This window comes from Carcharhinus amblyrhynchos, chromosome 6 (genome assembly GCF_965287045.1).
Source record: "Carcharhinus amblyrhynchos chromosome 6, sCarAmb.v2.hapA, whole genome shotgun sequence".
Classification (NCBI taxonomy): Eukaryota; Metazoa; Chordata; class Chondrichthyes; order Carcharhiniformes; family Carcharhinidae; genus Carcharhinus; species Carcharhinus amblyrhynchos.
Genome location: NC_137329.1, coordinates 381,082 through 407,987, shown reverse-complemented (window position 1 = coordinate 407,987; position 26,906 = coordinate 381,082). Strand labels below are relative to the sequence as shown.

The 26,906-nt window shown below is 42.7% G+C and overlaps 1 protein-coding gene across 2 annotated transcripts in view; it reads right to left on the bottom strand.

Moving 5' to 3' along the window:
* Positions 1–26,906, bottom strand: part of caprin1b (cell cycle associated protein 1b) — a 237,663-nt gene that overhangs the window by 83,522 nt on the left and 127,235 nt on the right. The window contains exons 10-13 of one of the 2 annotated variants that reach the window (XM_080189836.1): positions 9,871–9,979; positions 8,485–8,546; positions 3,382–3,492; positions 1,880–2,026 (exon numbers count right to left, since the gene is read on the bottom strand). In XM_080189836.1, coding sequence (XP_080045962.1) covers positions 1,880–2,026; positions 3,382–3,492; positions 8,485–8,546; positions 9,871–9,979 — 429 coding nt within the window. The remainder of the gene's footprint in view (positions 1–1,879; positions 2,027–3,381; positions 3,493–8,484; positions 8,547–9,870; positions 9,980–26,906) is intronic. The other variant, XM_080189837.1, reaches the window with a different exon arrangement.

Here is a 26,906-nt window from a genome sequence, read left to right as displayed (position 1 = left end):
AGCTAGGTCTTTTCTCCCTGGAGAGACGAAGGTTGAGAGGTGACCTGATTGAGGTTTCTAAGATGTTGAGAAGTATAGATAGGGTGGATTCTTGGAGGCTATTTCCCAGGGCTGAAATGATCGCTACGAGAGGACACAGGTTTAAGGTGCTGGGGATCAGGTACAGAGGGGATGTCAGGGTTAAGTTTTTCACTCAGAGGGTGGTGAGTGAGTGGAATTGGCCATCAGTGGTGGTAGAGGTGAACTTGTTGGGGTCTTTTAAGAGACTTCTGGATGAGTACATGGAATTTAATGGGATTGAGGGTTATAGATAAGCCAGGTAGGTATGGATATGATCAGCGCAACTTATGGGTCGAACGGCCTGTTTGTGCTGTAGTGTTCTATGATCTATGAATGAGAGGTAATCTCACTGAGCCATAAAAAGATTGAGGGCTCCATAGGGTAGACGCCAATAGGTGTTTCCTCTTTAGAGAATCTAGAACTAGGCTGCATAGTTTAAAAATAAGAGATCTTATCTACCATTTCCCACTTTCTTTTAAAAATTATACACTCTTTCTTAAAAACTTGTACAGAATTTCAGATGGGGCATATCCAAGGCCAATAACAGATTAAAAGTTGCAACTGACAACAGCAATTTCATCATTCATGTTCCTCTAACAATCTGGGATGGAAACCATCAAATCCCAGGCACGTAATCTCAAACACTGTTACTTTTTCATTTCAATGCCAATTAAATTCCTCAGGGCCGAGGCAACTGAAAAGCATGGCTGCCGAAAGTTCTGGGATTAAAATCAGGGATGCTTAAAAGGTCGGAATAAGAGGAACACAAATATCTCAAATGTTTTCCCCTATTTAAATTACAGAAAGGTTTCCAGAGTTCCCCAAGGGTCGTAATTATAAAGGTTTACAGCATGGAAACAGGCCCTTCGGCCCAACTTGTCTATGTCGCACTTATTTTTTTTGAAAGCCCACATTTGGCCCATACCCCTCTATACCCATTGTACCCATGTAACTATCTAAATGCTTTTTAAAAGTTAAAATTGTACATGCCTCTACTACTACCTCTGGCAGCTTGTTCCAAACACTCACCACCCTGTGTGAAAAAACTGTCCCTCCCTCCCCTCTCACCTTATACCTATGCCCTCTAGTTTTAGGCTCCCCTACCTTTGGGAAAAGGTATTGACTATCTACCTTATATATGCCCCTCAAAAAGGTCACACCTCAGCCTCCTATGCTCCAGTCTATTCTGCCTCTCTTTATAACTCAATCCATCAAGTACCGGTAGCAACCTAGTAAATCTTTTCTGCACTCTTTCTAGTTTAATAATATCCTTTCTATAACAGGGCTGACCAGAATTGCACACGGAATTCCAAGAGTGGCCTTACCAATGTCTTATACAACTTCAACAAGAAGTCTCAACTCCTGTATTCAATGTTCTGACTGATGAAACCAAGCATGCCGAATGCCTTCTTCACCACTCTGTCCACCTGTGACATCACTTTCAAGGAGCTATAACATGTACCTGTAAGATCTGGAACACTTGCTCTTCTTGATATATATTAACAACCTAAACAGTGCCATTCAGGGCATGATCTTAAAATCTGCAGACGACAAAGACTGAAAACATTGTCAATTTTGATTAGGCTAATCTTGAATCTCAAAAGAACTGTTGGTGGATTAGGCAGATGAGTAAAAGAAAATGGGATTAGCGCACCTTTAGTGGTAGATATTGTCAATGCGATGGGCCGAAGGGCTTTTTCTGCGCTGTGTGACTTAAATGATTCTATGACTATAACACCTATGCTAAATGTTTGCTTTTAGGTCAAACCTAATCAAAGGTTGATTTGATAAATAGCTGTCAAAATAAAGACCATCTTACCGTCTGCATTGATTGGAATGGAGCAGCATTCACATTTATGCCACTGCTGTGGAGCGGTTTGTTAGGAGGAGCCTTGAAAGCTTGTGACTGGGAAACAGGAAGTGTTGTTGATGCTGGTGGCTGTTCAGAGGTCAGCGACATTGCAGTCTATGGAGATAAGAGAAGTTTGAGAAACAAATACAGAAAAAAAGCTATAACTAACTGTAACTATTAAATGCCAGGAAAAAGGGTACATTCAACCTTGGCAAAGTTCTATATAGGAGCCAGTTAGATGCAGCCATAGCAAATATAATTTTCTTACTTGCAGTCCATTCCAGAATCTGATGCACTTATAAATAAAAGTTCCCACTTGATGCGCACACTTCTTTGTTACAAAGCCACACTTACTAAAAAAAATGCCTGAATTTTTGGGAGCTGAGAAGATGCAGAAGAAATAATTTTACCAAGTTCTCTTTTAACTTACATCTTTGACATTGTGGTGCAAAGCAATATACAACTACGCTTCAGATTCTGATCATTACTGGTAGTTTAGAAAAAAAGCAAATAATCAAATTTCCCAATGGACAGTAATTCCAAACATTATATCCCTGGATAACAGGAGTGAAACAAGACAAAAACATTACAAAATTAATCTATAAGAATGAGCGGGTGAATCCTTGGGATTGATTGCTTGTATGTAAGAATCAAAATAGTTTTTTTTATATAGGGGGTGAACCACATTAGTCATACGAGCAGAGTTAAGCAGATGGAGTTGGATGGTCCCTAAATGTTGCAAATTGAATTTTGGCATTTATTGTTGCAGGAATAAAGTATAAAAAAGACATTGTTACAACTGTACAAGATATTAATGAGACTGCACCTGAAATATTGTGCACTGTTTCGGTCCCCTTACTTGGGGGGGGATGTGGTTGCATTGGAGGCAGTTCAGAGGAGGTTCTCTAGATTGATTCCAGAGATATGGGGTTTGTCTTATAAAGGGAGATTGAGCAGTTTAGGCTGATTTTCTCTGGAGTTTAGAAGAATGAGGAGAGATTTAATTGAGGTACACAAAATGCTGAAGGAGATTGATAGGGTAAATGGGATGTTTCCTCTTGTGGGGCAACCTAGAACGAGAGGTTATAGTTTTAGGATAAGGGGTAGCAGATTTAAAACAGAAATGAGGATAAATCTTTTCTCTCAAAGGGTCATGAAACCGTGGAGTTCACTATCCACCCCAGTGTGCAGTGATGTCAGGACATGAAGTAAATTTGAGGAGGTATGGATTTTTAAATTAATAATGAGTTGAAGGGTTATGGAGAATGGTTTGGAAAATGGAATTGAGGCCATCACAAGATCAGCCATGATCATATTGAACAGTAGAGTAAACTTGCAGGGCTGAATTTCCTACACCTGTTCCTAGTTCTTAAATAAATGTGTACTTTGAAAGAGTGGATATTTTTGAAAAAATTAAAATGTGTGGTAAGCTTTCCTGTTTGATTCTGCTGTACTCATGCTGCAGTTACCTGAATAGATTCCATAGATTCTTTCTGGGTTCGCTGCTCTGACACATGGGAAGGCTGGTACATAGGCTGAGATGGTGTGTATGGTTCATTTGTGGAAGATACCAAAGGTACCTTAATGATGAAAGGAAATAAAAAAGGGGGAAAACATAAGTGCCAATGGATTGCACTATAACAAAGAATGGGAAAAATACACAGGCTCTGCTACTATTACTATAACGCGTAGATACGAGTTTCCAATACTGCAGAGGCACACAAAACTATTCTGCCAGCTAGAAATCTTATCTCGTCTCCTAATCCTAATTATAAATATGCTAAAATTTTAAAATGTACAGACTTGAATGAAAAAATAATAAAGGCAGCAAATGTCTAATATATTTAATAAAACTTGTTCAATCACTCCCACCTAATTTATCAAACTGGATCATCTTCGCAGCACAAAATACAATATATAATTGTATCATTTTATTAATGTAATAAATGTAAAATGTGATTCCCAGCAGTAAATGCAGGTAGATTTAATCTCCTTAATGGTAGCTTGTTTTGGCTGTACTTAAGCCTGAATCACCAAAATTAAAAGATGTTACCTTGCTGTATTAGAAACAGCAAATCAAAATATAACGCAATGAATTATACATTAAGTTACAAACAAAGAGATTGCCCACTTTACAATAGCAGTGCCAATGAGACAAAATCAAATTTAAAAAGCATACTTTATAGCCTTGCTGTTATTGTGCAACCTTTCCAAAGGCAAGATGGGTAGGTATTGAATTCATACACCAATGAAGGATTTCAAGCAATGTTGAATGCAAAATAATATGTAGTTTCAAAACTACGGAGTACAGAGCAATGTTATCCTGCTGAAAGCCAAGTGGTGGAGGGTGGATGGGTCAATGGCAGGAAAAGGAAGTTGTATATAGAGGCTTTCGTCCTCAGCACTGTTTCATCTTTATTCGCATTACTTGGCCTGAAACAGAGTTTCCATACGTGGCTAATGAAGCTGAACATGTATGAGAAGCATTTGCTGCCAGTGAGTCATGTGAATCATATGATGGCTTGGTGGCACAGTGGTTAGCACTGTTGCTTCACAGCACCAGGGACATGTGTTCAATTTTCGGCTTGGGTCACTGTCTTAATGGAGTTTGCATGTTCTCCTCGTGTCTGCATGGGTTTCCTCAGGGTGCTCCAGTTTCCTCCCACATTCTGAAAGACGTGCTGGTTAGGTGCATTGACCCGAACAGGTGCTGGACTATGGCGACTAGGGGAATTACACAGTAACTTCATTGCATTGTTAAAGTTTATTTATTAGTCACAAGTAAGGCTTACATTAAGATAATTCAATATTATGTAAAAATCCAAAACAATACAAAGAGACAGAATGAAATTAACTGAAAAGTATTTTCAAATTATAAATAGTTTCAAGTATATGGGCACGGTGGCACAGCGGTTAGCACTGCTGCCTTGTGTGCTAGGATCCGGATTCAATCCCAGCCTTGGGTAACTGTGTGTGTATAGAGAGTTTGTATGTTCTTCGTGCATGTGGGTCTGAATAATGTGCTCTGTTGGAAAGTCGATGCAGAATTGATTAGCCAAATGGCCTCCTTCTGCATTGTAGGTATTCTATGATTCTGGGTTACCAGCTGTATTTACATTATTGAGCAACAGGATGTTGACTTTCTAGGATATGTTGAGATAAAAAGGGGGGTGGTATTGGAGGTTTTGAAAAACACTGAGGTGGACAAGTCCTCACGGCTAGAAAGAGTCTATCCCAGAATACAGAGAGACGAGGAAAGAAATTACTGAGGACTTGGTCAAAATCTTTGTAACCAAAAGAGGAAATGCTGGAAAATCTCAGCAGGTCTGACAGCATCTGTAAGGAGAGAAAAGAGATGACATTTCAAGTCCAGATGACCCTTTGTCAGCTTTGACAAAGGATATGGACTATGAAGAAAGATTGAATAAACTTGGATTATTTTCATTGAAATGTCAAAGGATGAGGGGGAACCTGATAAAGGTTACAAAATTATGACAGGCTTAGATAGAATGGTTAGTTAGAGTCTTTTCCTCAGGGTCAAAGGGTCAATTATTCCAGGGCATAGGTTGAAAGTGAGAGGGGGAAGTTTAAAAGAGATGTAAGGGGCAAGTTTTACACAGACAAAAGCGCCGCCAGAATTGCTGGTGGTGGAAGCAGACTCTATAACAACGTTCAAGAGGCATCAGGATAGATACGTGAACAGGCAGGGAATAGAGGGATATGGACGACACAGAGGCAAGAAAATATTAGAGAGGCATCTGTGTCGACACAAACTTGGCGCATCAAAGGGCCTGTTCCAATGCTGTACTTTCTTTGTTGCTTATGCTATTCAAATGCACAGCCTTTAATTCTGGCATTATTCTGTAACAGAGATTTATTTGCTGGTGCACTCTGTTCCTTACTACCACACTCTGATCATCATTTCCCTTATTCCAATCTTGGTCTTCTCCATTCATGACATCTTCCCGAACTTGATCCCCTGCCTATACAACGCAGTTTACAGGTCTCTCGACCGCCCTAGGATTCGCAATCTCCAGATCACAAATCCCAGTGAAAACCACTCCTACTTCCACACTGTCTAGTCCTTATGCCAGTGCCCCATAAATCTAAACCCATTTCTCCCACAGCATCGTTTAAGCTATGCATTTAACACTCCAATCCTGATTCATCCAATGCAAATTTACTCATGGCTCGTGGATAACCCAGAGATTGTTCTATGGTTTTGCTGTTAATTTAACCTCTAGATGCTCATACCCCCTCAGTTGAACCTCTTTGTAGGTGCTACCCATGTTGTTGGGACCTACATGAACCACAAGCACTGGATCCTCCAACTTCCACTGTAACTGTTCCCCAAGCCCAGAGGAAATGATTAAACCCTGGCACCAGGCAGGCAACACAGCTATCGGGACTCCCACTCACAGTAGCAGAGAACTGTTCTATCCCCCAAGCTATGTTGTCGCCAACTACCAGTACATTCTTCTTAACCCCCCTACTTGAATGGCTTCTTGTACCATGTTCAGTTTATTCCTCCATTTTGCAACCATCACTTTCATCCATACAGGCTGCAAGACCCTCAAACCTGTTGGACAATTGACTCAGTCACACCCTCCTGTCCCTAATCACTGACCAAATCAGATGACTCTATGCTAAGGGATGCAGCTGTCTCCTGGTACAAAGTATGCAAGTAATTTTCCCCCCTGTCTGATGCATCACAGGTTCTGCAATTTGAGCATTAGCTCAATTATTCTGTGCTGGAACTCCTCAAGCTACAAACAGGGCACATGATGGACAGGCTTTGTGGAATCAAGTGATGAGTTATTCTCTGCAGAATACTTAACCTCTGACCTGCTCTTGTAGCCACAGTATTTTATAGCTGGTCCAGTTATGTTCCTGGTCAACAGTAACCCCTAACATGTTGATTGTGGGGGAAATCAGTGGGGATAGTGTCTTGGAATGCACAGGGAAGATGGCTTGATTCTCTCTTGTTGGAGATGGACATTGTTTGACATTTGTGTGCTGTGACTTGTTTGAATAAAGTGGGAGAATATTAAATTGTACATTTTGGCAGCAGGAGTGAGTGAAGTATATTTCACAAATGGTGAGGTTACAGGCTCAGGAGGGGAGATCTGGCTGACCTAGTGTGGGAATTGCAAAAGTATACAGGTACAGCATGTAATTATGAACGCTAATAGAATTTTATTAATTGTGAGGGGCACTGATTACAAAAGGAGGAGATGTTACGCTTCAGTTATACAGGACATTGGTGAGATCGTGTCTGGAGTACTGTGCACAATATTGGCCTCCTTAAAAGTATTTAAATGCATTGGAAGCAGTTCAGAGAAAGTTTACTAGACTAATCTCTGGACGGGAGCCTTGCCTTATGAAGAAAGGTTGGACAGATTAGACAGGTATCTGTTGGAGTTTAAGAGTAGGAGACAACTTGATTGAGACCTTGAGGGATCTTGGCAGAGTAGATCTAGAGAGGGTGTTTCCTTATGTGGGAGAATCTAGAACCAGGGGTCACTATTTTAAAAAAATGAAGGATTATGCATTTAAAACAGAAGTGAGGAGAAATGTTTTGTTTGAGAGATGTCTGTTTTTGGAACTCTTCCTCAAAAGGCAGTAGAAGCAGATCTTTAGAACACAGAACAGTTCAGCACAGGAACAAGCCCTTTGGCTCACGATGTTATGCCGAACATAACACCAAATTAAACTAATCCTGTCCTTGGTCCATATCCCTCTATCTCTCGCAATTCTTCTGAATCTAACCCTTTTGAGAGGCGTAGATAGATTCTGTATAAGGGGGTGAAAGGTTATTCGGGTAAACGGGAATGTGAAGTTGAGGTGACAAATCAGATGAGCCACAAACTTATTGAATGGCAGAAAAGATTCAAGGAATTGAGTGGTTTAATTCTGTTCCTAATCTATATGTATGTATGCTCATTTGCCACTCATCAGCCCAAGCCTGAAGACTGCCCAGTTCTTATTGTATATGGTCATATCGAAGGAGTCATGAATGACGTTGAATACAGTGCAAGTAACAGCAAATATCCCCACTTCTGAACTGATGATAGAGGTAAGGTCATTGATGAAGCAGTTGATGATGATTGGGCTTAGAACACTACCCTGAGGAACTCTTGCAGTAATCCCTTGATGTAATGCATTTGGAGTTGCAAAAGGCATTTATAAGGTACGTAAATGTTTAGTATACAAAATAGCTCGTGCTGTTGGGAATAATATATTAGCACGTATTGGCCAACAAGAAACAAGACTCAGGATAAATGGGTCAGTTTGAAATTGGGGCTTGGTCACTGAATGTACTTGAGGCTGAGTCAGACAGATTTTTGACCCACAATAGAGTCTAGACTCCTTGGGAGTGAGTAGGCACAAAAACAGAGGAAATGCCACAATCCATAATCAGACCAGCCATGGTCCTACTCAATGGCAGAGCAGATTTGAGTGGCTAATTGGCCTACTAATGCTTCTGTTTTTACATGTACTTCTTTCCTTAGGTTCTGCTTTCAAAGTGGTCCATTGTTTTAAGAACAACCATTTAAAACAGAGTACATTACCTGTGTGGCTTCAGACTGAACAGGAACTGTGTTAGGTTGGCCATGTCTGGATTCATTATGCACTGGAAAAAAGGGGACAGTGACAACAAAAATATTCAGACAAGTCACTATTCTGAAACAGATTTGCACAAGAACCTTTGTCTCTTAAGTTAAGATGCTAAGCAAAAGGCAAATCACATATTACCTAGAGTAATTGAACTTAATGACTTGACAATTTTGGTTTCTCAATGAATTTGTGACAGTCAAAAAATTCAAAATGAAGGAATAGCATCAACTTTTATTTATTTGGAACTTTAATGTAGAAAACATTCCAAGGTGCTTCACCGGAGCATTATAAAGCAAAATATTGTGTTGAGCCACACAGGGATATATTAGGGAAGATGACCAAAAGCTTTGGGAAGAAAACAAGCCAACGGTGGCAGAGAGGATTAGGGAGAGAATTCCAGGGATTGAGGCTTAGGCAGGAGAAGGAACACTATCACTGGGGATACTCAAGAGATAATAATTAAAAGGGCATAGATATCTTGGAAAGTTGAGAGGTTGGAGCAGTTTACAGATATGGGAAGGGGCAAGGTCATGCAGGAATTTGAAAATAAGAATGAGAATTTTAAAATTGAGGCTTTGGTTATCAGGAAGTCACGGAAGTCAACATAGGTCAATGAGCTCACGGGTGAACAAAGTTTCGTGCAAGGACAGAAGTCAGATGTTAGCAGCAATAAAGGCCTGGATAAGAACGTCAACTACAGATAACCTGAGGCAGCGCTTTGCTGTGTGACATTGGAGGTAGAAATAGACAGTCTTAGCAATATGCAATCTAAACAGGACACAAGGATCACACAGTTTACACAGAAACATATAGAAGCATAACAGCATTACAGCACAGTACAGGCCCTTCAGCCCTCAATGTTGTGCCAAGCTATGTCCAATCCCAAGATCAAGTTATCCCCTCCCTATAATTCTGGAGTGCTCCATGTGCCTATCCAATAACCGCTTGAAAGTTGCTGAAGTAAGTTTATGGGTAAGTGATGGAATGAGGACCAAAGACTATATTTAAATGGAGAAAGGTAATTTTCATCCATTACTGGATACTGGACAAGCAGTCTGATCATTCCGTGACGGCTGATGAAAGGTGATGATGAAGTTGAACTGGTTGTCGGAATACCTTGGAAAACTGACAAAATTTTGGATAATGTTTTCAAAGGGTAGTATATAACATAACCCAAGACCAACCCATTTGTTACGCAAAGGTCTATATTCCAAGCATAATTACTCAACTATTCAAACATTTCACAGAAGATTTCAGCCAACTTGGAAACCAGGTTCTCTTTAAATAATAGAGTAATGTCTGGTTTACTGCCCAAACACATGTTCCCTGCAATTACTCACCTTGTGTACACATCATTTGGGGCATCTCCATGGATTGTGCTGTATTCATGGGCTGTGCTGAAACAATAGCAGGGTCCATTGTTTGACTCTCAAACTCGAGCATGGATTCCTGTTGGGAAATAAATACAAGCACATTAAATACAAAGTGTCAACAAAATCCTGCTCCAAACCATTTTATCTTCATCTGCATACTCAAGCTTTGGGCTGTGGATATAATTTATATGGATATCAGTAAGACATTTGACAAGGTCCCACATGGCAGACTGGTACAAAAACTAAAATCACATGGGATTCAGGGTGGGCTGCAAGATGGATACAGAACTAGCTTGATTATAGAAAATAGGGTGTAGTGATGGAAGGGTGTTTTTCAGAATGGAGATCTGTAGCTAGTGGTGTAACACAGGGATCAGTGTTGGGACCTCTGTGTCTATAGTATATATAAATAACATGGAGGAAAATGTGGGGGGGGTCTAATTAGTCTTTTTGGGAGTATGTTTGTGATGACACAAAGATTGGTAGAGTTGCTGATAGTGCCAGGGACTGTCAGCAGATACAACAGGATAAACACAAAATACTGCAGATGCTGGAAAATGAAACAAAAACATAAAAATGTTGGAAAATCTCAGCAGGTCTGACAGCAGGGAAAGAGAGAATAGAGAAACATTTTATGTCTAGATAACCCTTCATCAGAGCTGGGGGGAAACCGAGTCGGCAGAGATTTATACCATGAGGAGAGGGAGGCTGATGGAATTGGAGGGAACATAAATGAGCATGCAGAAGGCTGAGTGGGCATTGGAAATGTCCATTAAGTGATCAGAATGCATGAATGGCAAAACAAAAGTATAGCTTAGGAAAGGACTGCCTGAGGAATGTAGCAGTTGGCCTGAAGGTGGGTGGGCGGAGGGATGGTGTTGGTAAAAAGGAGAGCGATAAAATGGGAGAATGAGATGAAATAAAATAAATGAAAAAAAGCAAATTACTGCAGATGCTGGAATCTGAAATCAAAAGGGAAAATGCTGGAAAATCTCAGCAGGTCTGGCAGCATCTGTAAGGAGAGAAAAGCGCTAATGTTTCAAGTCCAGATGACCCTTTGACAAAGGTTTGAGCTAGAAATGCTTCATAAGAATAAATGAGGAGAGATTAAGTCAGTTAGGATTATATTCACTGGAGTTTAGAAAAGTGAGGGGGGATCTCATAACTTAAAAAATTCTAACAGGATTAGACAGGGTAAATTCAGAAAGAATGTTCTCACTGATAGGAGAGTCCAGAATTAAGAGTCACAGTTTGAGATTGAGGAGTAAACCTTTTAGGACTGAGGTGAGGAGTAATTTCTTTACCCAGATGATGGTGGATGTGTGGAATTCATGACTACAGAAGGCAGCTGAGTCCAAAACATTGTGAAATTTCAAGAAGAAATTAGCTATATCACTAGGGGCTAAAGGGATGAAGGGATTGTGGAATCAGGATATTGAATTTGATGATTAGCCACTATCAAAATAAATGACAGACTCGAAGGGCCAAATGGCCTTCTCCTGCTTCTAGTTTCTATGTAAATCATCTGTATTTGGAAATAAGAAAATGAGACCAGAAAGAGATTCCAAAGACATTGATCCAGTTATGTTCTCCTCCACACCAAAATACCTTTGGAATGAACCTCCAGACAACTACTGCAACTGGCAATGTCTTCACATGAAAGAACACCAAATCAACTGTGTCAAAACCCTTCCCAGCTTTATCCTTTACATGAAACGTTCCCATTGGCCAAAAGGTGGTTTGTCCCTTAAAAGCAAACCTCTGTAGAGGCACCATTTGTTTTGCAGTGTGCAGACGCACACATGAATGCTTGTACTTCCAGATTACTAACTGTACGATAACCAATTTTTCCAGCTTTTTGGAATGTCCCAACTAAGTTAGGGGTTGTGGGTTTTACACAAAGAAAAATATGTGGATGGTACATGTAAGTTCAAAACAACAACAAGTTTGTTACAGGAGCTGTTACCTGTACAGAAAATGCAATACATCAAGGACAGTGCCATCAAATCATGTGATCAACTCTTAAAGCAAATATACAACCACTTAAATGAATAATACTTTTAAAACTAAATTTTGTTTCATAATAAACCATTTGACTTTATTGGAAGAAGCCTGCTTAAACTGCTTTATTCTGGTTCCGACAATAGCAAAATTAAACAGTTGGCTATTTTTGGTGAGTGAGTCAAACATTTACTTAGGGTGCAGTGGAGCTACAGAAACCACACTCCTCCTATCAGTCAGAACAACGTCAAGGGTAGTCATTCTTACCTCAGTTTGAATTCAGTTTGTTTGCCTATGTTTGAAACAAAGTTACAAAGATGTCAGAAGGGGACCAAACTGGCAGAACCCAAAGTGAACATCAGCGACCAAGTATTGCTCAGCAAATGTTACTTTGTAGCACTGTTGACGACCCCTGCCATCACTTTACTGATGATCGGCAGCAGACAAACTGGGCAGTACAAGGAATTACAGAAGGTTGTGAATGAGGCCTAATCTGTCACGCAAACCAACCTCCCATCCATTGACTCTGTCTACACTTCCTGATGCCTCAGCAAAGCAGCCAGCATAATTAAGGACCCCACACATCCCGGACATTCTCTCTTCCATCTTCTTCCATTGGGAAAAAGATACAGAAGTCTGACGTCATATACCAACTGACTCAAGAACAGCTTCTTCTCTGCTGCTGTCAGACTTTTGAATGGACTAACCATGCATCAAGTTGATCATTCTCTATGCCCCAAGTATGACGGTAACACTACATTCAACAGTCTCTCATTTCTTTGAAAATGTGATTGAACACATTGACGAAGGAAGTGCGGTGGATGTGGTTTACATGGACTCCAGCAAAGGTCCCCCATGCAAGACTTCTTGAGAAGGTGAGATGTCATGGGATCCAAGGGGCTTAGGCCTTGTGGGTCCAGAACTGGCTTGCTGCACAAGGCAGGGAGTGGTTGTGGATGGGTCTTTCTCTGCATGGAGGTCGGTCACCAGTGGAGTGCCCCAGGGATTTATTCTAAGGCCTTTGCTGTTTGTCATTTTCATAAATGACCTGGATGAGGAAGTGGAGGGATGGGTTAGAAAGTTCGCTGACTATAGGAAGGTTGGTGGTGTTGTGGATAGTCTGGAGGGATGTCAGAAGTTGCAGTGTGACACCGATGGGATGCAAGACTGGGCGGAGAAGTGGCAGATGGGGATAAGTGTGTAGTGGTCCATTTTGGCAGGACCAATGGGATGAAGGAGTACAATATCAAGGATAAGAGTCTGAGCAATGTTGAGGAGCAGAAGGACCTTGGGGTCCGGATCCATAGGACTCTTAAACCAACCTCACAGGTGGAGGATATGGTCAAGAAGGCGTATGGTGTACTGGCCTTCATTAATCGAGGGATTGAGTTTAGGAGTTGGGAGGTAATGCTGCAACTTTATAAGACCCTTGTCAGACCCCACTTGGAGTACTGTGTGCAGTTCTGGTTGCCTCACCACAGGAAGGATGTGGAAGCTATTGAAAGGGAACAGAGGAGATTTACAAGGATGTTGCCTGGATTGGGGGGGCATGCCTTATGAAGATAGGTTGAGGGAGCTAGACCTCTTCTCCCTGGAGAGACAAAGGTTGAGAGGCGACCTGATAGAGGTTTATAAAATGTTGAGAGGAATAGATTGGGTGGATTCTCGGAGGCTATTTCCCAGGGCTGAAATGGTTGCTACGAGAGGACACAAGTTTAAGGTGCTGGGAAGCAAGTACAGAGGAGATGTCAGGGGTAAGTTTTTCACTCAGAGGGTGGTCAGTCAGTGGAATCAGCTGCCGTCGGTGGTGGTAGAGGCGAACTCGCTGGGGTCTTTTTTAAAAGACTTCTGGATGAGTACATGGGATTTAATGGGATTGGGAGTTACAGATAGTTCTACAGCCTGGTAGGTATGGATATGATTGGCGCAACTTGTGGGCCGAAGGGCCTGTTTGTGCTATAGTGTTCTATGTTTGTTCTATGTTCTATTTCCTTCTCTATGAACATAGAACACTACAGCACGAACAGGCCCTTCGGCCCACGAGTTGCGCCAATCACATCAACACCTATCTATAACCCCCAATCCCATAAAACCCCATATACTCATCCAGAAGTCTTTTAAAAGACCCCAGCGAGTTCGCCTCCACCACCACTGACAGCAGCCGATTCCATTCACTCACCACCCTCTGAGTGAAAAACTTACCCCTAACATCACTTCTGTACTTTCCTCCCTGCACCTTAAATCTGTGTCCTCTCGTAGCGACCATTTCAACCCGGGGAAATAGCCTCCGAGAATCCACCCTATCCATTCCTCTCAACATTTTATAAACCTCTATCAGGTCGCCTCTCAACCTTCGTCTCTCCAGGGAAAAGAGACCCAGCTCCCTCAACCTAACTTCATAAGGCATGCCTCCCAGTCCAGGTGTGAGAAGTAGTGTAATTTTTAAGGCTGCAAGAGCTAACAGTACAATCAGCAGTGATGGACGAGTTCAGCAGCATACAGAAAGGGGGAGGCACATGACAGACAGTTAACTAGGTTACACGAAACAGATAACCGCAGTGATGAGATTAAGCGCAAAATGGGAGTTGAGAGAGTGTTAATTGAAGGAATGACACAATACAAGCCATTTACAGTGTTTAAAGTTAACAAGGTTAACAGCCAAATAAGGGGGAATAACACAATACAAGCCATCACAATGTTTGAAAAACAGTATAAAATGTGCTGCAAATCTATGTAAGGTGTGCCTATTTTGACTAGACACCCGGTCTTGCAAGAACGACAAATAAAATCTTGCTCCTTCAGAACTTGACTTGACTAAATTGTTTAACTGTGAGCTGTGTTTCTCACAATTGGGGGCTCGTCCGGGATCCTAACATCCCTGGTAGGGAGGTTGCCAGTGACAACTGGGAAGACGCGTCCCGTTCCAAATTGAATGGTCCCAGGTGTTCATCGGTGGACTTCTCTGCCACTGACTGTTGAGAATCCTAGGAAAGTTGTTCTGAACGAGTAAGTGGGAAACGATAGGCACCGTCGTGTGGTCGGGCAACGCTGTGCACAGACCAAGGTAAGAAAAGTGACTTTTAAGTATTGCCTTGGCGACCGGGTCGTGGTAGGTAAACCATGGGAAGTGGGGGTAGTAGGACAAAGTCCCCCGGGAAAGGTGCTGGGAATCCGCGGAGAAAGGGTGGGGCCCCAGGGAACATCCCTCCAGAAAGTCCTTTGGGACGGATGTTGGAAGAAGGGTGGGGCCCCAGGGAACATCCCTCCAGAAAGTCCGTTGGGAAGGATGTTGGAAGGTTTGGGCACTAGTACTTGTACTAGGGATAAAAACAAGACGACAATGATGAAATATTGTGTTTTGTTTGGGTGAAGGAACCAATTAGGAGTCCGTCCGTCTTCTGGCCAAAGTACGGTTCGGTTGAGGATTGGGTTTGTCAGATTCTTAATAAATATGTGAGACAGAAGCAGCCGGCGTCCCAGGAAGGAATTGATCATGCAAGTTGCTGGATAATGTTAATTTAGGGGCTGCGGGGGAGGTTATGTGATGAGGGAGCAGAGGAAAGTCGAATAAGGGAGGTGCCCCTAGAGGCACTGGAGTTTGTGGATGGGTCACGAAGTATATAGATGGATCAGCATGAATGGGATGGACCTACAATTGGTCTGAGCAGAAAGAGGTAGAGAGAAGTATGTCAGTGGAACTGGGAACCCTGACATGGGCTTTTACTGAGGTGCGGGGAGAACGCTAATAGTGGTTATGTATTTGGAATTGTGCATGACTATATGACTGTTTGAGAGAGAAAGGGATTTGTCATGACATGAGGCACCCGAATCAAACATGGTCAAATTTATTAGAGGCCAGTGAGCTCCCATCAGTAAAGGGTTAAAAAGAGACAAGCAGGCTGACTCTGTATGGTACAGAGAGAGAGAGAGAGAGGGTGTAACTGTGTAATTGAGACCCTCATGTGATGTAATAGATATAGCCAATCAAAGTGAATTGCTTTAAGTTTTTAAGTTTACTAAATTATGTAGGGATCGGACGGAAATTTGAATTCTGCCAAGTGGGAAAGGTGGCATTATATTGCATCTTAAAGTTGTGAGGAGAGATAACCATTTAGGCACACAGTAGATTTGATTTTGTACTTGCCTGTGTTGGTTACAAAGGCAGAGCTGTAGAAATAATTAAACATGTAGATTGCACATTAGAATGCTTTCAGTGTTTCTTCGTGCATCTGTGCTCCAAGTGATGTTTTGTTTTATTGTACCAGAATTGTAAGAAGGTGCAAGGGTCTTGATTTAGTGAGGATATTTAATGGTGATAAAAATAAATCTTATTTTGGATTTTCTGAATCAGGCTTTAGTTAATTAAACTGCTGTACTTTGACTCACAATTAGTCTCAGAGGTATCTTTACCTACAAGGATTGGTGCTGAAACCTGGGATCTGTTTACGGGTCCGGTTGAATGGCCACAACTGGAGCTCCGGAACAGATTACCAAATTTAAGGGAGTGAATCAAAGTACAGTAGGTGCTCATCTGTGATGAAAAAGTGTGAGTGTGTGTGAGAGGTCTGAGCTGAGCACGTACAGACAAGGAGGCATCTGTCTTTACACCTAGCCCTAGACCAGTTGTTAAGAGGGGTAGCCCCCTACGCAAAGCTCAGGAGTTTGAAGTGGGTGTAAAGGCTAGAGAAGGATGCCTGGGATGTGATGTTCAGACGTGAGTAAGAAAGAAAGCCGGCTTAATAGTGTGAGCTTAAAGGTGTAAGCTCACGAGTGTAAGCGGTGGTACGGAGGGGACTGATCACCCCTGATAGGTATCACCGGACTGTGATAAGAGCGACCTAGGGGTGGGATCCATTTCACCCACTAGATCAACAATGGAAATGATTGGAAAAAAAAAGGACAGAACTAAGAAAATTGGAATTCTCTTAGTTTGAATTAATTGAACAGGTTTAAACCAGATTAATTGAACACATCTCAGTCTTGGGTAAAAAAAATATTGGGCTGACGACAAGGAGAAAATTAAAACGTCAGAATCACAGATTAGAGAGTTAGAAAAGAGAAACCAAACAAAGAAAATAGCAGTATTGTTCATACATCAGTTAGCTGGACTAATTGAACAAGTAGTCACTTCCACTAAGAAGTGGAGTGGGGATAAAAAAGATTAAGGAATTAGAATTCAGAGTAAGGGAACTGGAGAAACAAAACCAAGTGTTAGAAGACTGCTGCAGAGGGACATCACCTCCCTACCCCGGCAGTATGACCAAATAGACCCGATAGTCTGGGCAGGGGAAGGAAACCGAGGGGGATTAGACGCTCCTCCTCTGCAAATAAATTTAAAAAAAAAAGGAGAGACGGTGTGTGTTAAGCAATACCCTATACCTTTGCAAGGAAAAAAAGGATTACAGCCAGTAATTGAAGGATTGGTTAGAGATGGACTGTTAGAACCCTGCATGTCCCCTTATAATACCCCTATATTGCCTGTAAAGAAGCCTGAGGGAACGTACCGCCTGGTACAGGACCTAAGGGCCCTGAACCAGATAGTGACGATGCGACACCCCATTGTCCCTAATCCTTATATTTTATTAAGCAAGATTCCTCCTGATCACGGATGGTTCAGTGTAGTGGACCTAAAAGATGCATTTTGGACATGCCCACTGGTGGAAGAAAGTCGAGACTTATTTGCTTTTGAGTGGGAAAATCCTATCACAGGACGGAAACAGCAGTTCAGGTGGACAGTGCTCCCACAGGGGTTCACAGAGTCACCAAATCTTTTCGGTCAAGTCTTAGAGCAGGTGTTAGAAAGATTTAAAAAGCCTGATGAAATCACGTTACTACAATATGTAGATGACCTACTAGTAACAGGAGGAGGAAAGGAAAAGGTAATAGAAGCCACAAATAGCTTATTGAATTATCTGGGACAACAGGGATTCAGGGTGTCAAAGAAAAAGCTGCAGTACGTAGAGAAGGAAGTTAAATACCTTGGACACCTAATCAGTGAGGGAAGGAGAAGAATAGATCCAGAAAGAATACAAGGAATCCTAGATCTAAATATACTATGGACTAAAAAGGAACTTAGGAGGTTCTTGGGATTAGTAGGATACTGTAGATTGTGGATCAAAGGGTACGCACAGAAAACTAAACAACTATATTTGAAGCTGTTAGAAGAAGAACCTAATGTTTTAAAGTGGACAGAGGATCTAAGCTGATAATAGAAACGAAACTCCCTTGGACTAAGTGCTTACCAAAAGCACTTTTTGTGTATTTGTACAGCTCCTCGAAAGGATTTGGGTTTATCCCCCTATGAAATGCTATTTGGACTACCTTATATGGGGGCAGTCGGGGAGTTACCGGTTCCTGAAATGAATGATCAATTTGTAAAGAAATATATACTGGGCCTGTCCTCCTCGATATCTTCCCTTAGGAAACAAGGATTATTGTCGCAGACTCCAGCCCTCGACTTCACGGTACATACAATTCAACCAGGAGATCGGGTCCTGGTAAAGCCATGGAAAGAAACTAAGCTGCAACCGGAATGGGAGGAACCATATGAAGCACTCCTAACAACTGAGACAGTAATCAGGACTGCTGAAAAGGGGTGGACACATCATACTATAATCAAGGGACTGGTAAAATCTCCAGATAATTCCAACACGTGGATGGTCAAACTGACTGAAGAACCTTTGAAGATGAAATTTAAAAGACTCTAAATAATCAATTTTTAGTTGCGGCGTGAGCGCGGGAAAGGAACTGTTTTGAATTAAGTTCTCTCCTAAAAGGTAACGAGAAAGGGATAGAATGGAAGGGGTAACCTGGATAATGCTTTCCTTCCTCTTGTCCAAGAGAGTACTTACAAGTATGGGATATAATTCAGATAAGTTAGAAGAGGACAAGGGAAACACTATGAGCTCAGTTACGGTTCTGGATCTCACTACAACACAGGTAGTAGAGACAGACCTGTGTTCTTTGGTAATATGTGGGGATCTGGTGAGCCAGCAAAAATATTCGGTAGAATCCTTACAATTTTATGCCGACGGAAAGTATCCTTGGGGTAAACTCCCTTCCATAATATCCCTTCATCAGAAACATATGCAGCCAAGATCAGAATGCCTAGATAAGGAATACAATCTTATAGGGACCAAATGGACTGAAAAAAAAAATAAGCAGTCCAGTCTTAGATCCTAAGAACCTCTCCCGGTACTCCATAGCTGGTGGGCCCTTCTTTACAGGTAACTGGACCAGGGACCAACAATTGCACCAGGCAGTATTTGGAATTAGGGTAAAGGAGGGAGGAAAAGATAGCAAATTGAAATGTTGTTTCCGAATCTATGTAGATAAAAATTTGAAAACACCTGACTAGAATGATAAGGTTCCCCAAAACGACCCAAGGGCAGTAAGAGTGGTCGAAGTAAACAACCTAAAACAAATCCTTGAAATAGAGACTGGGTATGAGGAGACTAATGCCTGGGTAGAATGGGTCAAATACACTGTAAAAAGCTTAAATAAAAGCAATTGCTATGCCTGTGCGTCTGGGAAGCCAGTGGCCCAAATAGTACCCTTCCCTCTGGGATGGAAACGCGACAGAAGAGGTATGGAGTGCATGTTAGCCCTGTATCAAGAAAAGGAAGCATGGGGCAACCCGAACTGCACATCCCTATCCCTGATGTTCCCTCCTGTGGAAGCAAAGAACTTAAAAACTCCCCCTCAGTTTCTCACTGCCGTTGTGAATCACACTTCATGTGTGAACCGACAAAGGGCAGAGTTAACTCATAATATGGGGGAGTTAGAATCATGCTCAGAGGTCAGGAGCATTACAGAGAACGGAATGGGAGGGAACTATTCATCATTGAAAATCCCCAGAGCAGATATATGGTGGTATTGTGGAGGAAGGGTACTGAGGCCAACTCTACCCCCTCAGTGGAAAGGTACATGTGCAATTGTCCAATTGGCTATACCATTTACCCTGGCATTTGAAAAATCAAAAGGATCAGGAAAAACAAGAGATCAGTGATAGGAATTTCTTTTGATGAAAAGATATATCTAGATCCCATAGGAGTGCCTCGGGGAGTTCCAGATGAATTTAAAGCTCGAAATCAGATTACAGCTGGGTTTGAATCCTTGTTTTGGTGGGTAACAATAAATAAGAACGTAGATTGGATAAATTATATAAGATTGGGACGAGCAAGTGAATAGTATGTTAGCCAAACTGGAACAACCTACTCGCGCATATCTGGACTAAACCTGGAAAAAGGGATGCTAGTGAAAAATTACAGACAGTAAAAAGAAAAGGGGGGATTGTGAGAAGTAGTGTAATTTTTAAGGCTGCAAGAGCTAACAGTACAATCAGCAGTGATGGACGAGTTCAGCAGCATACAGAAAGGGGGAGGCACATGACAGACAGTTAACTAGGTTACACGAAACAGATAACCGCAGTGATGAGATTAAGCGCAAAATGGGAGTTGAGAGAGTGTTAATTGAAGGAATGACACAATACAAGCCATTTACAGTGTTTAAAGTTAACAAGGTTAACAGCCAAATAAGGGGGAATAACACAATACAAGCCATCACAATGTTTGAAAAACAGTATAAAATGTGCTGCAAATCTATGTAAGGTGTGCCTATTTTGACTAGACACCCGGTCTTGCAAGAACGACAAATAAAATCTTGCTCCTTCAGAACTTGACTTGACTAAATTGTTTAACTGTGAGCTGTGTTTCTCACACAGGCAACATCCTTGTAAATCTCCTCTGTACTCTTTCAATAGCTTCTACGTCTTCCTATAGTGAGGCGACCAGAACTGCGCACAGTACTCCAAATGAGGCCTGACAAGGGTCTTATAAAGTTGCAGCATTACCTCCCGACTCCTAAACTCAATCCCTCAATCAATGAAGGCCAGTACACCATACGCCTTCTTGACCACCTCTTCCACCTGCGAGGCCGATTTAAGAGTCCTGCGGACCCGGACCCCAAGATCCTTCTGTTCTTCAACACTACTAAGACTCCTGCCCTTGATAGTGTACTCGTTCATCCCATTGGTTCTGCCAAAATGGACGACTACGCATTTATCCGCGTTGAAGTCCATCTGCCACTTCTCCGCCCAGTCCTGCATCCTATTTATGTCCTGCTGCAACTTTTGCCATCCTTCCAGACCATCCACAACACCACCGACCTTCGTGTCATCAGCGAACTTACTAACCCATCCCTCCACTTCCTCATCTAGGTCATTTATGAAAATGACAAACAGCAAGGGTCCTAGAACAGATCCCTGGGGCACTCCACTGGTGACTGACCTCCACTCAGAAAAAGACCCATCCACAACCACTCTCTGCCTTCTGCAGGCAAGCCAGTTCTGGATCCACAAGGCCAAAGCCCCTTGGATCCCATGCCCTCTCACCTTCTCAAGAAGTCTTGCATGGGGGACCTTATCAAACGCCTTGCTGAAGTCCATGTACACCACGTCCACGGCACTTCCTTCGTCAATGTGTTCAGTCACATTACCGAAGAACTCAACTAGGCTTGTAAGGCACGACCTGCCCTTGACAAATCCATGCTGACTATTCCTGATCATGTCAAACCTCTCCAAATGCTCGTAAATCTTGTCCCTCAGAAGCCTCTCCATCAGCTTACCAACCACTGAGGTCAGACTCACCGGTCGGTAATTTCCCGGGCTATCTCTGTTCCCTTTCTTGAAAATAGGGACTACATCCGCAATCCTCCAATCTTCCGGAACCTCTCCCGTCTCCATTGACGACGCAAAGATCATCGCCAGGGGCTCTGCAATCACTTCCCTCGCCTCCCACAGTATCCTGGGGTACATCCCATCTGGTCCCGGCAACTTATCTATCTTGATAGAATTCAAAAGTTCTAACACATCCTCCATCTTAATATCCACAAACTCAATTTTTCCATCTGCTGCAAATCCGTAGCAAAATCTCCCAGATCAGCTTCCACCGTGAATACTGAGGCAAAGTACTCATTAAGCACCTCTGCCATTTTTTCTGGTTCCACACAGACCTTTCCCCCTTCACCTTTTATCGGTCCTATCCCTTCTCTTCTCATCCTTTTACCTTTCACACATTTATAGAAGGCCTTGGGATTCTCCTTAATCTTACCCGCCAAGGTCTTCTCATGACCCCTTCTGGCTCTCCTAATTTCCCTAATTTTCCCTAATTTCTCTCCTAATTTTTGGTATGCTTTGTCTGCATAGCACACAAGAAACAATACTTTTCACTGCCTGTTAATACATGTAACAATAATAAATCAAATCACAGTCAAATCATTAATTGGTCGTGTTGGATTTGTTCTACTTTTTGTGCGCAGGACATCCCAGGGCACTTTTGCCAGATAGATGCCAGTGTTGTAGCTGTATTGGGACCGGCTGACTAGGGACCTGGTGTATTCTGAAAAACAATTCTTCAGTACTATCACTAGAACTTTGTAGGCCCATAACTTTTACAGCATCCTAGGCCTTCACACATTTCTTGATGTCATGTGGAGTGAACTGAGTTGGCTGAAGACTGACATCAATGATATTGGGAATGTCTGGAAGAGGCTGAAATGGATCATTGATTTGGCATTACTGGCTGAAATTTGTTACAAATGCTTATCTTTTGCACTGATGGGCTGGCTTCCCCATCATTGTGAATGGGGATTTTTTTCCTAAGAGTCTCCTTCTCCAGGGAGTTGTTTTATCATCAACCATCTTTCAAGACTGGATGTGGCAGGATATGCTTAGATATGATCATAGAATCATCACAGAACCCTACAGTGCAGAAAGAGGCCCTTTGGCCCATTGAGTCTGCACCGAACACAATCCCACCCAGGCCCTACCCCATATCCCTACATATTTTACCCACTAATCCCTCTAACCTAAGCATCCCTGGACACTATTGGGCAATTTCTTAGCATGGCCAATCAACCTAACCCACACATCTTTGGACTGTGGGAGGAAACCAGAGTACAAGGAGAATGTGCAAACTCCACACAGACACAGCCGGGAATCGAACCCAGGACCCTGGAGCTGTGAAGCAGTGGATTCTCAGAGGCTTTTTCCCAGAGCTGAAATGGCTGCCACAAGACGACACAGGTTTAGGGTGCTGGGGAGTCGGTACAGGGGAGATGTCGGGCTAGGTTTTTCACTCAGAGGGTGGTGTGTGCGTGGCATTGGCTGCCGGCGATGGTGGTGAAGGTGGATTTGATAGGGTCTTTTAAAGAGACTTTTGGATAAGTACATAGAACTTAAGATGGAGGATTATAGGTATGCCTAGTAGGTAGGGACATGTTCGGCGCAACTTGTGAGCCGAAGGGCCTGTTTATGCTGTAGTTTTTCTACGTTTCTATGCTTTTTTTTAAAAAAGGTATTTCTTGTGCTGTACCTGACATGCCCTCCTGCACTCTTCATTAAACCAGGTTGACCCCTTGGTTTGCCAGTAATAGTACAGTGACACAAATATGACAGGCCTCGAGTTTACAAATTGTGATAGAGCTCAATGCTGCTGATGGTCCACTCTACCTTATGGATGCCCAGTATCAAATTGCTTGATATATGGGACATAATTTTAAAGTCTGCATATGACATGAAACTCAAATGTAGTAAAAAAACTAAAATAGAAATAAAGGGGAAAAGATAAAATACGAGTGTAAGGTAGCAAGTAGTATAAAAGAAGATAGGAAAGAGTTTTTTCAATATAGAAAAAAAAGGCAAAGATAAGAAATAGGAGGAGTAGGCCATCTAGCCTTTCGAGCTTGCCCCACCATTCAATAAAATCATAGCTGATCTGAAGTGGCTCAGTTCCACTTTCCCGCATTCTCCCCATAACCCTTAATTCCCTTGCCTACCAAAAACCTATCTACCCGTGTCTTAAATATATTTAGTGAGGTAGCCTCCACCACATCAATGGGCAGAGAATTCCAGAGATTCACCACCCTTTGAGTGAAGAAGTTCCTCCTCAACTCTGTTCTAAACTGCTCCTCCCCCGCCCCTTTATCTTGAGGCTGTGCCCCCTAGTCCTGCTATCCTTTCTGAGCGGGAAGAATCTCTCTACCTCTACCCTATCCATCCCCGTCATTATCTTATACGTCTCTATAAGATCCCCCCTCATCCTTCTAAACTCCAACGAGTACAAACCCAGTCTATTCAGCCTCTCTTCATAGTCCAACCCCCTCATCTCCGGCATCAGCCTAGTGAACCTCCTCTGCACTCCCTCCAAGGCCAAAATATCCTCGTGCAAGTGCGGCGACCAAAACTGCACACAGTACTCCAGCTGCGGCCTCACCAGCGCCCTGTACAGTTGCAGCAAGACCTCCCTGCTTTTATATTCTATCCCCCTCGCTATAAAGGCCAGCATCCCATTTGCCTTCCTGATCACCTGCAGGCTGGGTTTTTGCGACTCATGCACAAGGACCCCCAGGTCCCTCTGCACCGTAGCATGTTGCAGCTTTTCGCCCTTTAAATAGTATCCCTCCTACTATTATTCCTGCCAAAGTGAATAACCTCACACTTGCTAACATTGCACTCCATCTGCCAGGTCTTCGCCCACTCGCTCAGCCTATCCAGATCCCTCTGCAGACTTTCCACACCCTCCGCACAATTTGCTTTTCCACTCATCTTTGTGTCATCAGCAAATTTCGACACCCTACACTCAGCCCCCTCCTCCAGATCATCTATATAAATGGTAAATAGCTGAGGCCCCAGCACCGAGCCCAGCGGCACTCCACTAGTCACCAACCGCCAATCAGAATAGCACCCATTGATACCAACTCTCTGCCTCCTATTGGACAACCAATCCTCTATCCACGCTAACACCTTACTGCCTACTCCATGCCCCCTAACCTTCTGAAGCAACCTTTTGTGTGGCATCTTATCAAACGCCTTCTGAAAAAAAATCGAGAAACACCACATCCACCGGTTCCCCTCTGTCTACCGCACTAGTCACATCCTCATAGAATTCCAATAAATTTGTCAAACACGACTTCCCCTTAACAAATCCGTGCTGCGTCTGCTCTATCAAACAATTCTTCTCAAGGTGCCTCGCTATTTCTTCTTTGATGACAGATTCAAGCATTTTTCCCACAACAGACGTTAAACTAACCGGCCTATAATTCCCTGCCTTTTGCCTGCTACCCTTTTTAAACAGCGGCGTAACATTAGCTGTTTTCCAATCTTCTGGCACTTCCCCGGAATCCAGCGAGGTTTGGAAAATAATCACTAAGGCATCTACTATCACCTCTGCCATTTCCTTCCCTGGGATGCATTCCATCCGGTCCTGGGGACTTGTTCACCATCAGTCCCGCTAGTCGATCAAGCACTACCTCTCTAGTGACAGTGATCGCATTCAGGCCCTCAACTCCGACCATCCTTCTAACTTTAATACCCGGCAAACTAGTCGCATCCTCCTCCGTGAAGACCAAGGCAAAAAAACTTATTTAAGACCTCAGCCATTTCCTCATCCCCCACCACTAAATCCCCCCTCTCATCCTCTAAGGGTCCAACATTCACCATAGCCAGCCTCCTCCTCTTTATATCTTTATAAAAAAATCTTACTATCCTTTTTTATACTTAGTGCTAGTTTAGCTTCATAGTCTATCCTTCCTTTATCACTTTCTTTGTCAATCTTTGTTGATTTTTAAACCTCTCCCAATCTTCTACTCGCCCACTACTTTTAGCCACTCTAAACGCATCAGCTTTTAATTTAATACTTTCCTTTAATTTCTTCAATAACCACGGCTGATTATCCCTTCTCCTACGGTCCTGCTTTACCATTGGAATAAATTTCTGCTGAGTACCGAAAAAGATCTCCTTAAAGATCCTCCACTGTTCCTCAGCAGTCCTACCGACCAATCTGCACCCCCAATCCACATTTGCCAATTCCTCTCTCATCCTATCGTACTCCCCGCTGTTCAAACAGAGGACACAGGTCCAGGACCCTACTTTCTCATCCTCCATCTGCGTCAAAAACTCAACCATACAATGATCAATCATACAAAAATAGACACTGGACCACTGAGGCTGGAGAAGTAATAATAGGAAACAAAAAAATGGCAGAGGAACTGAGTAGTTACTTTGCATTAGTCTTCACGGTGGAAGACAACTGAAATGCCAGAGCTCCAGGAAAATCAGGGTCACAGGTGAGTGTAGTGACCACCACTAAGGAGAAGGTTCTGGGAAAACTAAAAGATCTGAAGATGGGTAAATCACCTGGACCGGATGGACTACACCCCAGAGTTCTAAAAGAGATAGCTGAGGAAATTGTGGAGGCATTGGAAGTGATCTTTGAGGAATCACTGGGGGCAGGGAGGGTCCCAGAGCACTGGCAAGTAGCTAAGTGTAACACTGCTGTTTAAGAAGGGAGGGCGCAGATGGGAAATTATAAGCTGGTTAGCCTGACATCAGTCATAGGCAAGAATTTAGAGTCCGTTATTAAAGGTGAGATCGCGGAGTGCTTAGAAGTGCTTGATAAAGTAGGACTGAGTCAGCACGGCTTTGTCAAGGGGTCATGTCTGAGAAATCTCTTCAGTTCTTTGAGATAACAAGGAAGTTAGAGAAAGGAGAACCAGTGGACATGATTTATTGAGATTTCCAAACGGCCTTTGACAAGGTGCCACATAGGTGATTGGTAAATACGTTAAGAGCCCATCGTCTTATGGGTAAGATCCTGGCATGGACAGAGGATCAGCTGACTGGCAGAGAGTGAGGATAAAGGGGTCTTTTTCAGGATGGCAGCCAGTGACTAGTGGTGTGCCTCAGGGGTCAGTGCTGGGACCACAACCTTTCACAATATACAATAACGATTTAGGAGGAGGAATTGAAGGCACTGTTGCTAAGTTTGTAGATGATACAAAGATATGTAGAGGGGCAGGTAGTATTGAGGAAGCAGGACGACTGCAGAAGGACTTGAACAGGTTAGCGGAGCGGGCAAAGAAGTGGCAGATGGAATACAATGTGGAAAAGAGTGAGGTTATACACTTTGGAAGGATGAATGAATGGAGACAGACTATTTTCTAAA